We start from the raw sequence: 11,029 nt of genomic DNA on the forward strand, positions 1-11,029 counted from the left end.
CTAGAAATATCTAGATTAACTCATTGAAAACAGGTAAAACATATTAAACAGATAAAATCTGACTATAAATCAAGATGTCATGCAATAATGAGATAAGTCCTATCAAGGCTTTAGAAGTATACATCCCATTTTGTCTATTGTGACCACAATTAATTTACTGGGCAAGTTCTAGTTACCATCAAATTACAGCATCTTGCATTACATTTGCAAGACTTCATTCTAAAACTACTGAGTTTTACATTATCCACTCTATAATTTTGCTTAGGACCAGTGTCATACTCAAAGGCTTATAATTACCAAGATCAGCTTATTCTCCACATGCAGGAACAATGCTAAAAAGAATTGGAAATTAACACTTGTAACCCAAAGGTCATCCAAGCCATCTATTAACATCCCTGATGCAAGCCACCCAGAAACCAACTAAAATAACCCAGAAGCCCTGAAATATCAGGAGTCACAAACCAGCTGCCTTCCCAGTAAGGATCTTGTTTGGCTGATAAACACCTTGCTTACCTTTGTTGTAATAGTGAGTATGTGCTATCTCCAGCAGGCCAAAAACACTGGCCATGCCTCCCAGGCCAGCGTTGGCATAGGACTGCTCCAGGCTCAGCACAGTACACTTCAGCAAGTCCAGCATGCCTTTATAAACCTTACGACTGATCTCCTGCAAGGAAAAGCTCATTAGTGGCACTGTTGGCATGTCCCAAGTGCTGCTGTGAGGTCCAAATGGAGATCAGAGACAAGTGGTGTCCCTCAAGCGGTCCGTACTGGGACCAGTGCTGTTTAATATCCTCAGTGATGCAGACAGTGGGACTGAGCACCTTCAGCAGGTTTGCAGATGACACCAAGCTGAGTGCTGCAGTTGAGGCCTGAGTGGATGAAAAGCTGGACATGAGCCAGCAATGTGTGCTTGCAGCCCAGAAAGCCAACCATATCCTGGGCTACATCAAAAGAAGCGTGGCCGGCAGGTCAAAGGAGGTGACTTTGCCTCTCTGCTCTGCCCTGGTGAGACCCCACCTGGAGTGCTGCACCCAGCTCTGGAGTCCTCAGTACATGAAAGACATGAACCTGTTGGAGCAGGTCCAAAAGAGGGCCAGAAAAATGATCAGAGAGCTGGAACACCTCTCCTAGGAAGAGAGGCTGAGTGTTGGGGTTGCTCAGCATGAAGAAGGCTCCAGGGAGACCTTTCTGTGGCCTTTCAGTACTTAAGTGGGGCCTATAAGAAAAATGGGAATGATCTTTTTGATAAGGCCTGTTGCAACAGGACAAGGAGTGATGGTTTTATACTAAAAGGGGGGAGATTTAGACTAGAGAGGAGGAACAAATTTTTTACAATGAGGGTGGTGAAACACTGGCCCAGGTTGCCCAGAGTGGTGGAGAGATGCTCCAACCCTGGAAACATTCAAGGTCAGGTGGGATGGGACTCTGAGCAACCTGATTTTGTTGAAGATGTCCCTGCTCACTGAAGGAGGGATGCACCAAATCACTTTTAAAGGTCTCTTCCAATCCACAGCAAGACTGCTGTAACGTTAGCTTTAAGGAGGCTAGCTAAGAAAAACCTACGAATGGAGCCTCAGCAGACTCTAGGTATGAGGACCTTGCTGAGTTCAGCACTGACCACATCCTGTATGACATCATGTTGAGCATCTTCTTCTGACTGGACCGTGCGATTCAGCTTGCTTAGTACAAAGACACGGAGCTGCTCACTCTCCAGCAGGCGCCGCACCCTCTTCATGTTCAGCCAGCCCACGCCCTGCCCGTCCAGAACGTTGTGTACCACCTCCTTCAGGAACTGCTGGTTCTCACTGGTGGATTTAAAAGCAAGCAGGCAAAAGTTAGCCCTCTGCTTGCCTTGGAGATAGGACCAGGACACACAGAGAAATATATTTCCTATCCAAGCTAAGTTTACATGGAAAGAAATTCAAATCGTCCCTCGAGCTACCACTCTGCTCCTCACCTTCACAGCACTCCTCAGGATCCAGAGGAATCCTCTATGCCACAACCTCCTCCCACATCTGCCTTGTCTGACCTGTAGGCAGCACCACTAATAGCACTACTGCAGTAGCCTGGGCACCTCTACTGCTTTAGCACAGGGGAGGGAATAGCAAGAACAAGGCAAGTCCTGTGCAACGTGCTGCATTCCCTGGCCTGAGCTGCAGTTATTGCTCTTGTTTGTCTGCCAAGCCCAGCAGACCAAAATTTACTTTGAGTAAACTGAGAGTAAATTTCTCTTCCTACCCAGTAAGAAAGGGAGGAGAAAGAACACGGACAGGCCAGGTAATGTTCACTTGCACTAGCCTGAGTCCAGTTGCAAGGCTGAGAAAAAGTTTCACATGAATTCATGGAATTCAGTTGCTTCACATGACTCAGCTGATCCCTTGCCTGGTATACTAAAACTCTGCTGGCTAAACTAAGAACAGACTCAATAACAAAGAATAAATACTGAGTTGAAGCAAGGACCTAGAATTTTGGGGGTCTCAGAAAGAGGATACATTTTGGAGCACAGGAAAATACTTATGTGTGCTATTAACTGTACAACCATCCACACAATCTTCTTGCACAATAATATGTGCAAGCTTAGGGACACAGGTAAGCATAATTTAGTTTTAACAGCTAGACTCCTCAGGAAACACTGGCCAAGCATGAGACCACTCTAACAACACTTTATACTCAGAAAGTAACAAAAAGCATTACCTGGAATTGGTAGTTCTCCCCTGAGGTGATGGAGATTCTCTCTTCACTGTTGGGCTGTGCTTAATGACTGAAGACTTTTGATCCACAAGCGCTCGTCTGTTTCCTAAACAGGGGAGGAGACAGGATGAGGAGAGGGGTGGGAGGAAAACAAGCTCACCCCAGGACAGCAACAAGCAATGCTAAGGTTGGCTAACACACCTATTCAGATTACAGGTAACAGACTTCAGACAAAATGGAAACTCCAAAAAGCAGCAGCGTGTGTCATATTCTAGCATCACACATCGGCAGAAAACAGTAATGGGAGTAATGCAGAGAGAAAAAGAGAAGATGGCAATGGGAGCAGGGGGTGAAAGGCAGGAGAACTTTGGCTGCTCTGCATGCAGTTCCACAAGAACCATCTTCAGATTAGTCACTACATGTAAAAGCATAATGCATTGGGGGTGACTAGTATAGATCATGTGGTACTGGTTATCCAGTGAGAAAGGTAGCCCAAAGTCAGGCATAGGGAATGCTGGAAATTGTTGTATCATGCACAGCTCATGCTGTAGGGAACCCACCTTCATTGCTTACTGGGCCAGCTTCAGTAATAATCTCCATTATAGTATTTAACCCAAATACTGGGACACAAAATATAAAATTAGTAGTGTACTACAATATCTACACTCCCCACCATCAGCAGTAAAAGAATCCAGCTACCAGCTTCTTCCCAGCCCTCCCTCAAAACAAAACCCAAAGGATGCTAGAGCAGGAAGGAGGCTTGAAAGCCCAAGACAACATGGGCCAGCATAATTCAGCTTAGAGATAGTGCTTGACTTGAAATTTGGCATCATGGAACCTCTATGTATTGCATCTCCAAGAACACTGCTGCACATATTGTATTTCAAGGGCACTATCAAAAACATCTGCATCACTGAGGAAAAAGTATCAATGGATGTGCATGAAATAAAAATTAAAAAGGAAGATGGAAAGTGGTCAAATAGCAGCAATGAGATGGAGTCCCAGCATCAGTTCCCATTACAGTTAGAAACACGAGGTACCACACACACTTGGGAAGAACAAGTTAATGCAGCAATTTTATACCTGTACCACAGAGACAAAAACATTTAAAAACCAGTGAAGTGCACAGTGGGAATCCCAGTGAGCCAGCATGCACACGTCAAGGGACATGAACACACACACACACACTTGCACATGCATAAAACAGACTGAGCTTCTCCATGGAAATCCCATCCTCATATCTGCATTGGAACATTAAAGGCCCTACAGGATTACAGTAGTCAAGAGAAGAACACCAAAGTGCAGAAGATGAGGTGCAAAGCATGAACGTGGGATGGCAAACCCCATCACTGTTTTCTTCCAATGTATGGAAACAGGCATTAAGTTTACCCATGGAAATAACCCTCACACAAAGCATGTTTCTCATCCAGTTTCACTGGACAGGAAAACATCATTGACTGGTAAAAGTTTGTCAGAAATAGCTGTGCAGAGTCTCTGTCAGTCCTGTTCCTCCTCATTTTACACACAGGGAACTATTTCTTGTCTCAAAAACAAAGTCCAAAGCAGAATCACAAAAATAAACAGCTTTTGGCCTTTGTTTCAACAAGGTCAAAGGTCAGCAAAACATCATACCAACCTTCATCCACATCCCTTCCCACTTCCAGATTAAAGTAATCTTTACCGATGAAAATGATGAGGAGGAAAAAAATAAATGGAAAAAAAAAAATCAACATATTAAACTAAAAGCAGTTAGGTTCTAATCAGACAGAATAACTCAAAAGGTAAAGTAAAACCTTTCCCCAGTTTGGTAACCAGAAAGGTCTCAGCACTAAGCCACTAGCACGTGTCCAGTCACCCTTTTGGTGTCCCATCTGGTACAAGGATGACCAGGTTGTCTAGCTCCCCACACAGTAAGAGGGTCATCTCTCTACTCCCACTCAGACATGTTATCAAATGGTACTGCAGACAAACAGATGTTCCAATGAAAAGATTGTGCACATAGGTTAGGGATTAATCTTCACTCTGAATAAGCCAAAGGATGGCTCTAGTTTGATTTTGATCAGAAATCTTCTATTTAGTGAACTAAAGGCTACAGACAGTTTTGAAAGCCACAAAAACTGCAGTCTCCATGAGAGGCTGAGATTATCAACACTTACAAAAGCAGCATCAATGCTCTGACAAGTTACCTAAGACTAATGATGAAGACAGTGGCAGTACAAAAGTAGGACCTACCTCTCAGTTCCAAATTTTTACACTAAGTGCTTGAAAATAAACCAAAACAAAACACAAAACGAAACCAACATTCAGAGTTAACAGAGGCTTGGCCAGCCAGTCTCCCATCCCAACACAGCCCAGCCACTGGGAAGAAGTCTGACTGAGAAATATGATGACAATTTACTGTCTTGATAGTTAAAAGACAGGTACCACCCGAAGTACCAAAATGTGTCACCCCCAGGATTCCTGTTGAGGGTAAGATCTCAGACTGTCAAGTGACAAGAAGTGTAAAGGCTGTAGAAGACAAAGGGAAAAATGGTTACCTTTCAGGCTGGGGAAGGGAGTGCTCTTGTCTCTCCCAACTTTCGTTGGTAAGGCCAAGTTGGACAGACTGAAACTCGTGCTGTGGTTTCTGTACAGGCTGCCTATGACAGAAGAAAACAATAAAAATCTTAATGCTCACTGCACACACCCAAACTTACTAAACATCCTATAATTCACCTTCTTCTTCCAGATCCTTAATGGTCAAGTTCTTCTTTATTACCCAAAAGTCCCCCAAGCATAACATCACCACATTGACATTGCAACTGCATCTGAAATCAGATTATTCTAAATGGTACAAAAATGTAATTCTTTGCTTTCATGTTACAGTCACTGCTGTTCTGTCTTGGAGTTTTAAACATAACAGCAAAATTCACCTGTCTCCCTGCACTTCAACAGGTAACCTCACATCAGCTCTGCCTTCAAGTTTGATCCTCTTTTTAGGAGCAAATGAATGGTAGGGGCCACAAGAGAAAACAGGATGATGTAAGGCCTCCAAAACACATCATTCTGAAGTGAGGATTGTGTACTGTGCTTTGTGAAACACTGTAAATGTGCCACAGAAACGTGCTTTAAAATAGAAGCTTTCCATTTATTAGGAAAGAAACAAAAGTTCTTCCTAGTACAGACAGATCCTACACACACAAAAATGATTTGCCATCTGGTTAACCCTGTTGACAGCCTGAAAGCATCTCATGTAGATCAAGAAGCTGATGAACACTTCAAGATATTTATTTAAAATGTCCACATATTATTTCAATTTGCTTTGGTTCTTTTTTTGCATCCTTAATTCAGTAACAATTTTACTTGGAGTAATTTTAATGATTAACACTTCAAGATGTTTATTTAAAATGTCCACATACTATTTCAATTTGCTTTGGTTCTTTTCTTGCATCTTTAATTTAGTAACAATTTTACTTGGAGTAATTTTACTCCAAACATCCAGTATATTTTCCCCACTGCTGCAAACTTCTGGCACTGCTTCCCACTCTAGTGCAAGACTCAACTGGTCCTATCTTCTTTCACTCATTAAAGAATTCTAGATTAGTTTTCTTCACCTGTGGATGTTATTATCAAAATATAATTGAAAGTAGGTGAGCATAGTAAAGAAATTTAATTTAGCACCATCTCTATACCATCTCTCTGTAAACTTGAATATAACAAACAAAACCAGCTTATTTAATGCATTAGTACATACTTGCAAAAGACATGATGCCCCCAAAACCTTCACTGCTGTTGTTGGAGACAGTAGAATTTGGGGAGCTGGCCCTGGAATCTGAATCTGCATCAGAATCATTGGCCAGTTTTAAACTGTTTGGACGGAGTAACTTCTGAGACCTTCAAAGAAATGAAGTACAATTGTTATTAGTTTTGCCCCTCCCTGCCCCAAATCAACAAGTTTGATTGTGGGAGATGGATGCTGGTCTCATTCCTCATCAGTTTTCACCACACTATCCTTACCTTGTGGGGAAATTAAAAAAAAAAAAACAAACAGACAAAGAAAAAACAAGATAATTGAAGCATCTTTTCAGTCAGGCTTTTATTACCTTTCAGGTCATGCTGAAAAACTTGTCTCAAAAGGGCATTGGTGGATTTAAAGGGTGTTATTTGAAAGCAATAACAAGAAAACCCAATGTCAAAAGTCATTACAGTATCTTTCCCCTGGAAGACAAAACTTCACCAAAAAAAAATCACTCAAAAGTTCCAGAAATCAGTAGGTGATAGACTAGAATGTTTCCAGGAAGAACTGATAATTCTGTTAGCTCTTACTGTTCACATAAAAGCAAGGACCTGAGGGAACTGAGCAAGTCCCTTTACTCAAATCAAAATGGTTTATAAAATTTCAATATTAAATGGAAGTGATAAACAAACAAGTGATAAAAATACATTTTGGGTGTAAAAGACCTTTGAACAAACTAACATTAAACCACATGAAGCAGCTGGAAACCCCAAGAGCTGTGAAGACAAAGAGGACTCACCTGTTTCCCCCAAGATTCTGGTTAAATCTTGGGGTGTAGCTCTCTTCCTGCTCATCATCTTCATCCTCCGTGGGAAAACCATACTGTGGTTCAAAATAGGGATTGTCATACTCCTGCTTCCTCCCCACCCCTTCTGAGGAGCTCAAGCTGCCAGCTGCACTCTCACTGTCATGACGATCCAAGCTGATCTTGGGAAAGCTTGCTTGCAGTGCCAAGGGAGGGAGGTGGCTTGAAAATCCAGCAACCAACTTCTCCTCTATTTCTGCTGAATCTGCTGACTCCTGTGGACCAGTCAAATCATTGATCTGTTCGCTAATTTGCGTTACATACAACTGAAGGGCAGGACAAGAACAATTATTTCAAACTGGGAAGTCTGCAGGGTCCTTGCTGCTTGTTACTAGGCCCCCCCCACCCCATTCCCCACTATCTGTGGCTCTGATCTGGGATTTCAGGCACTCTGCAAGATTTGTGTATTGTTCCAGGGACTTACTCCCCTGTAAAATAGATCTTCCTAGTGAGTGCTAGCTCAGGATAAAGGCTCTTCACTGCCTGTTTTGTGGTTATGCACACAGCTCCCACTCTTCCTAAATGACTACAGATTCAGGAGTTTCCCCTCCCCACTCCCTGCTCTTCTAAAGCTGGTGTTTTCAGAATCTGTAAGAGCAATTCCTGCAGTCACAACCTGGGCCTTGGTTAATGCTGCATTTTTTCAGCATGGGAGCTTTTATTTACAGAGTGCTCCATCCCAGCTTAAGGGGGATTTCAGACACTCTGCAAGATTTGTGCATTGTTCCAGGGACTTAACTCCCCTGTAAAACAGATCTTCCTGGTAAATCCTAGCTCAGGATAAAGGCTCTCCACTGCCTGTTTTGTGGTTATGCACACAGCTCCCACTCTTCCTAAATGACTACAGATTCAGGAGTTTCCCCTCCCCACTCCCTGCTCTTCTAAAGCTGGTGTTTTCAGAATCTGTAAGAGCAATTCCTGCAGTCACAACCTGGGCCTTGGTTAATGCTGCATTTTTTCAGCATGGGAGCTTTTATTTACAGAGTGCTCCATCCCAGCTTAAGGGTACCAGTAAACTCCACCTTGCTCAGAACATCCAGCAAGAGCATGCAATTTAATCTGTGCCTGGTTTCACAGTCCCATTAGCTTTTGCCCTTCTCAGACAGAACCGTGTGCATTCTCTCCCACTCTTTATTTCCTAAGAGGCTGATCTTGGGGCTGAACCCATCTCAGTACACACATGATTCACTCCATGGATGACAGTGCTGGGGCTGCTACTGGCCGTGGTACTGGAGCTTGAACGAGGCTGGTTGTTCTCTTGGGAGTTTTCACTGTCCATGGCCTGTTCATCCAGATCCCCTGAATATTCTTGAAAATCATCAAATTCCACTTCACTGGCATCACCAAGGGCTGCGTGAGTCAGGGGGTCAACATCTGCAAACACATCATTTTGCAGTAAACAACACTGCCTTCCTCAGCCTTTGCCCATCTAACTTCAGATCCCTAACAGATGAGAACTGCTCAGGAGAACAAACTTGCATAAAAATTTAGGTTGTAAAGGGCTTTTGAAGGTCATCTAGTCCAATTCCCTGCTCAAGGCAGGGGTAACTTAAAAGTTAAAGCACCCTGCTCAGGGCCTTGTCTCACTGAGTTTTGAAACTCTTCAAGACTTGACATTCTGCTGTGAACCTGTTTAACTACACCAACCATGAAGATCTTTTCCTTATGTCCAAGCAGATCTTCTTTTGTTGCAAATTATTATGACTACCTCTTGTTTTCATGACACAGGAAACGAGTTGGCACTCCTAGATTTAATTTATTGAAGAAAATGAGTTTCCCACCCTCACAAGGGAAGCTATTGCTACAAACTCCATATAAGCCACAGGGAATACACTTTCCTGTCCCCACTAGGATGGAGCAACTCATTAAACCCAGTATTGAGAACCAATATGCAGGGGCAGGAGAAAGCTCATACTCTGCTGCACACACTGCACAGTATCAGGTTGTTTCCAGATCTAGTGAGCCACTGTTGTTCAGCAGCACCTTTTTCTGTTCTTCCTCCCCCCAGTGTCCTTTGGAGGGCATTGTTTATAAGCAGGAGAAATGTCTTTTTTCAGCCTGCCCCTGGATATTGAGGGAAATACAGAAGACAGTTTTACCTCAGAGCAAGACTACAATGGAACAATACTCTGCTCTGACCCAGTGACTTAGAGGAGACACTTTTTCCCCACAGCACAGATGAATATGGAAGAGGAACCTACGTGGACCTTGTGGAAGTAAAGCTCAAAGTTACTCACTTGGGGTATCACCATTAATGTCACATTTCATCATCTCACTGACAAAGTCCCCAAGGGAGGAGTAGGAGGAACTGGAGTCGTCGTAGTCGACACTGTCACTGCCACTGCCACAAGAGGTGATAAAGAGAGATGAGAGGCAGCATAGCAGCAACAGCAGGGCTTGGGGTTTAAAGATGTCCATCAGCACTGTTTCCACAGGCCTCTTAAAAATCTCTTATTAATGTCAAATAAGTTTCTGGCAAGAGTCAGAAGCCAGCTTCATGAAAGATCTTTCAATGAAAGAACTTGGAGGTGCACGAAGAGACAAAATGGAAAGACACTGAAAGGCTCTCAGCATAGTTAATGAGGTCAAGCACAAGTGAGCAGGCAGTAGTGTATCAGGGTGTATCAATTCTCTGTGTGTGTGTTTGTAGGACCATCTCAAGGGAACCAGAAATCTCAAGTGAAAGCATCCCCTTTCTATATTAATGATAAATCCCACTCTTTCAGGACCACTGGTGCTGTGTAGAATGTAAAAGATGTGGAAATCCAAGCCTCAAAGATCTCACAGGCTAGCAGAGAACAAACAACAGTAAAACTAGATGCAAAACTCTGGGAAGTGTGGCCAAAACTACTGTAACAAAAAAGTTTACTCTCATTTCACTGAAAGCACAAGGAGGTGTCAAGCAGTGGGTAGTACTAGTAAGCTTCACATAACTACTTGCACTGAGTAGAGATTTGGAAGAGTGGCAAGATGGGTGGGAGTACTTGTAGTACTGCAACAGAAATAACCAAAGAAAGAACAGCATGGAATTAAAAAGCAGTAGGGTGGGAGGAAATACCAAATGTCAGGTAGCAGATAGTAAAAGAAAACAGGAAAGTACAAATGCAGAATCACATTAAATGAAGTCTTGAGAAGACACTGTATCAAAGAGTTAAGAGGTTGCTGTGTAGACAGAGCAGTTTGACAATTTATTTCAGTATCAGTACTCTGCCCAGACAGAAGAAATTAAACACCAACCTGACAGGCTACAAAAAAAGGCTGCAAACAAGAAGAAGCCCAACAATCTGAAGTAACTATTAGGTGACTATGATCCTGCTCCCCACTCACCTGTCATCAGTGGGATCAGAATCTGTTTCTTTCTCTGCTGGGACATTGAGAGCTTCAGCCAGCTGGGAGTTGCCGTCATAGACCCGGTAGTGGATGGGCTGCAGTTGGTGAGCGTACCACTTGGGTTTGTCCCCAATCAGTGCTGGGTCAAACATGTCTGCACACAAGAGAGTTAACCCAACTCATTTGTTGCTGTCAAAGGCTTCATTCACAGTGAGGCCACCCCCTACTAAGGCTTGCACAAAGGAAAGGACAGTCCCATACTTTAAGAAGGCTTCAAGACGACTTCTCCAAAACCAAACAAGACAAGAGGTAAAACTAATTGGAAGAGTGAATGGTTAACAGCAGGGCTGGCTTGGCAGAAACATGTGAAGACATACACAAAACTAGAAAAATCTTCCTTGAACTGCATTTCCCATCCCCGCAGGAAT

General features: G+C 43.1%; 1 protein-coding gene across 1 annotated transcript in view; it reads right to left on the bottom strand.

Moving 5' to 3' along the window:
• Positions 1-513: 513 nt before the first annotated feature.
• Positions 514-11,029, bottom strand: part of MADD (MAP-kinase activating death domain) — a gene marked incomplete at both ends in the record, with an annotated part of 19,295 nt that continues 8,779 nt past the window's right edge. The window contains 10 exons of the mRNA XM_008946300.1: positions 514-664; positions 1,619-1,805; positions 2,695-2,797; positions 3,252-3,311; positions 5,229-5,330; positions 6,425-6,564; positions 7,206-7,486; positions 8,452-8,645; positions 9,509-9,612; positions 10,599-10,755. Coding sequence (XP_008944548.1) covers positions 514-664; positions 1,619-1,805; positions 2,695-2,797; positions 3,252-3,311; positions 5,229-5,330; positions 6,425-6,564; positions 7,206-7,486; positions 8,452-8,645; positions 9,509-9,612; positions 10,599-10,755 — 1,479 coding nt within the window. The remainder of the gene's footprint in view (positions 665-1,618; positions 1,806-2,694; positions 2,798-3,251; positions 3,312-5,228; positions 5,331-6,424; positions 6,565-7,205; positions 7,487-8,451; positions 8,646-9,508; positions 9,613-10,598; positions 10,756-11,029) is intronic.

This window comes from Merops nubicus, unplaced genomic scaffold (genome assembly GCF_000691845.1).
Source record: "Merops nubicus isolate BGI_N331 unplaced genomic scaffold, ASM69184v1 scaffold918, whole genome shotgun sequence".
Classification (NCBI taxonomy): Eukaryota; Metazoa; Chordata; class Aves; order Coraciiformes; family Meropidae; genus Merops; species Merops nubicus.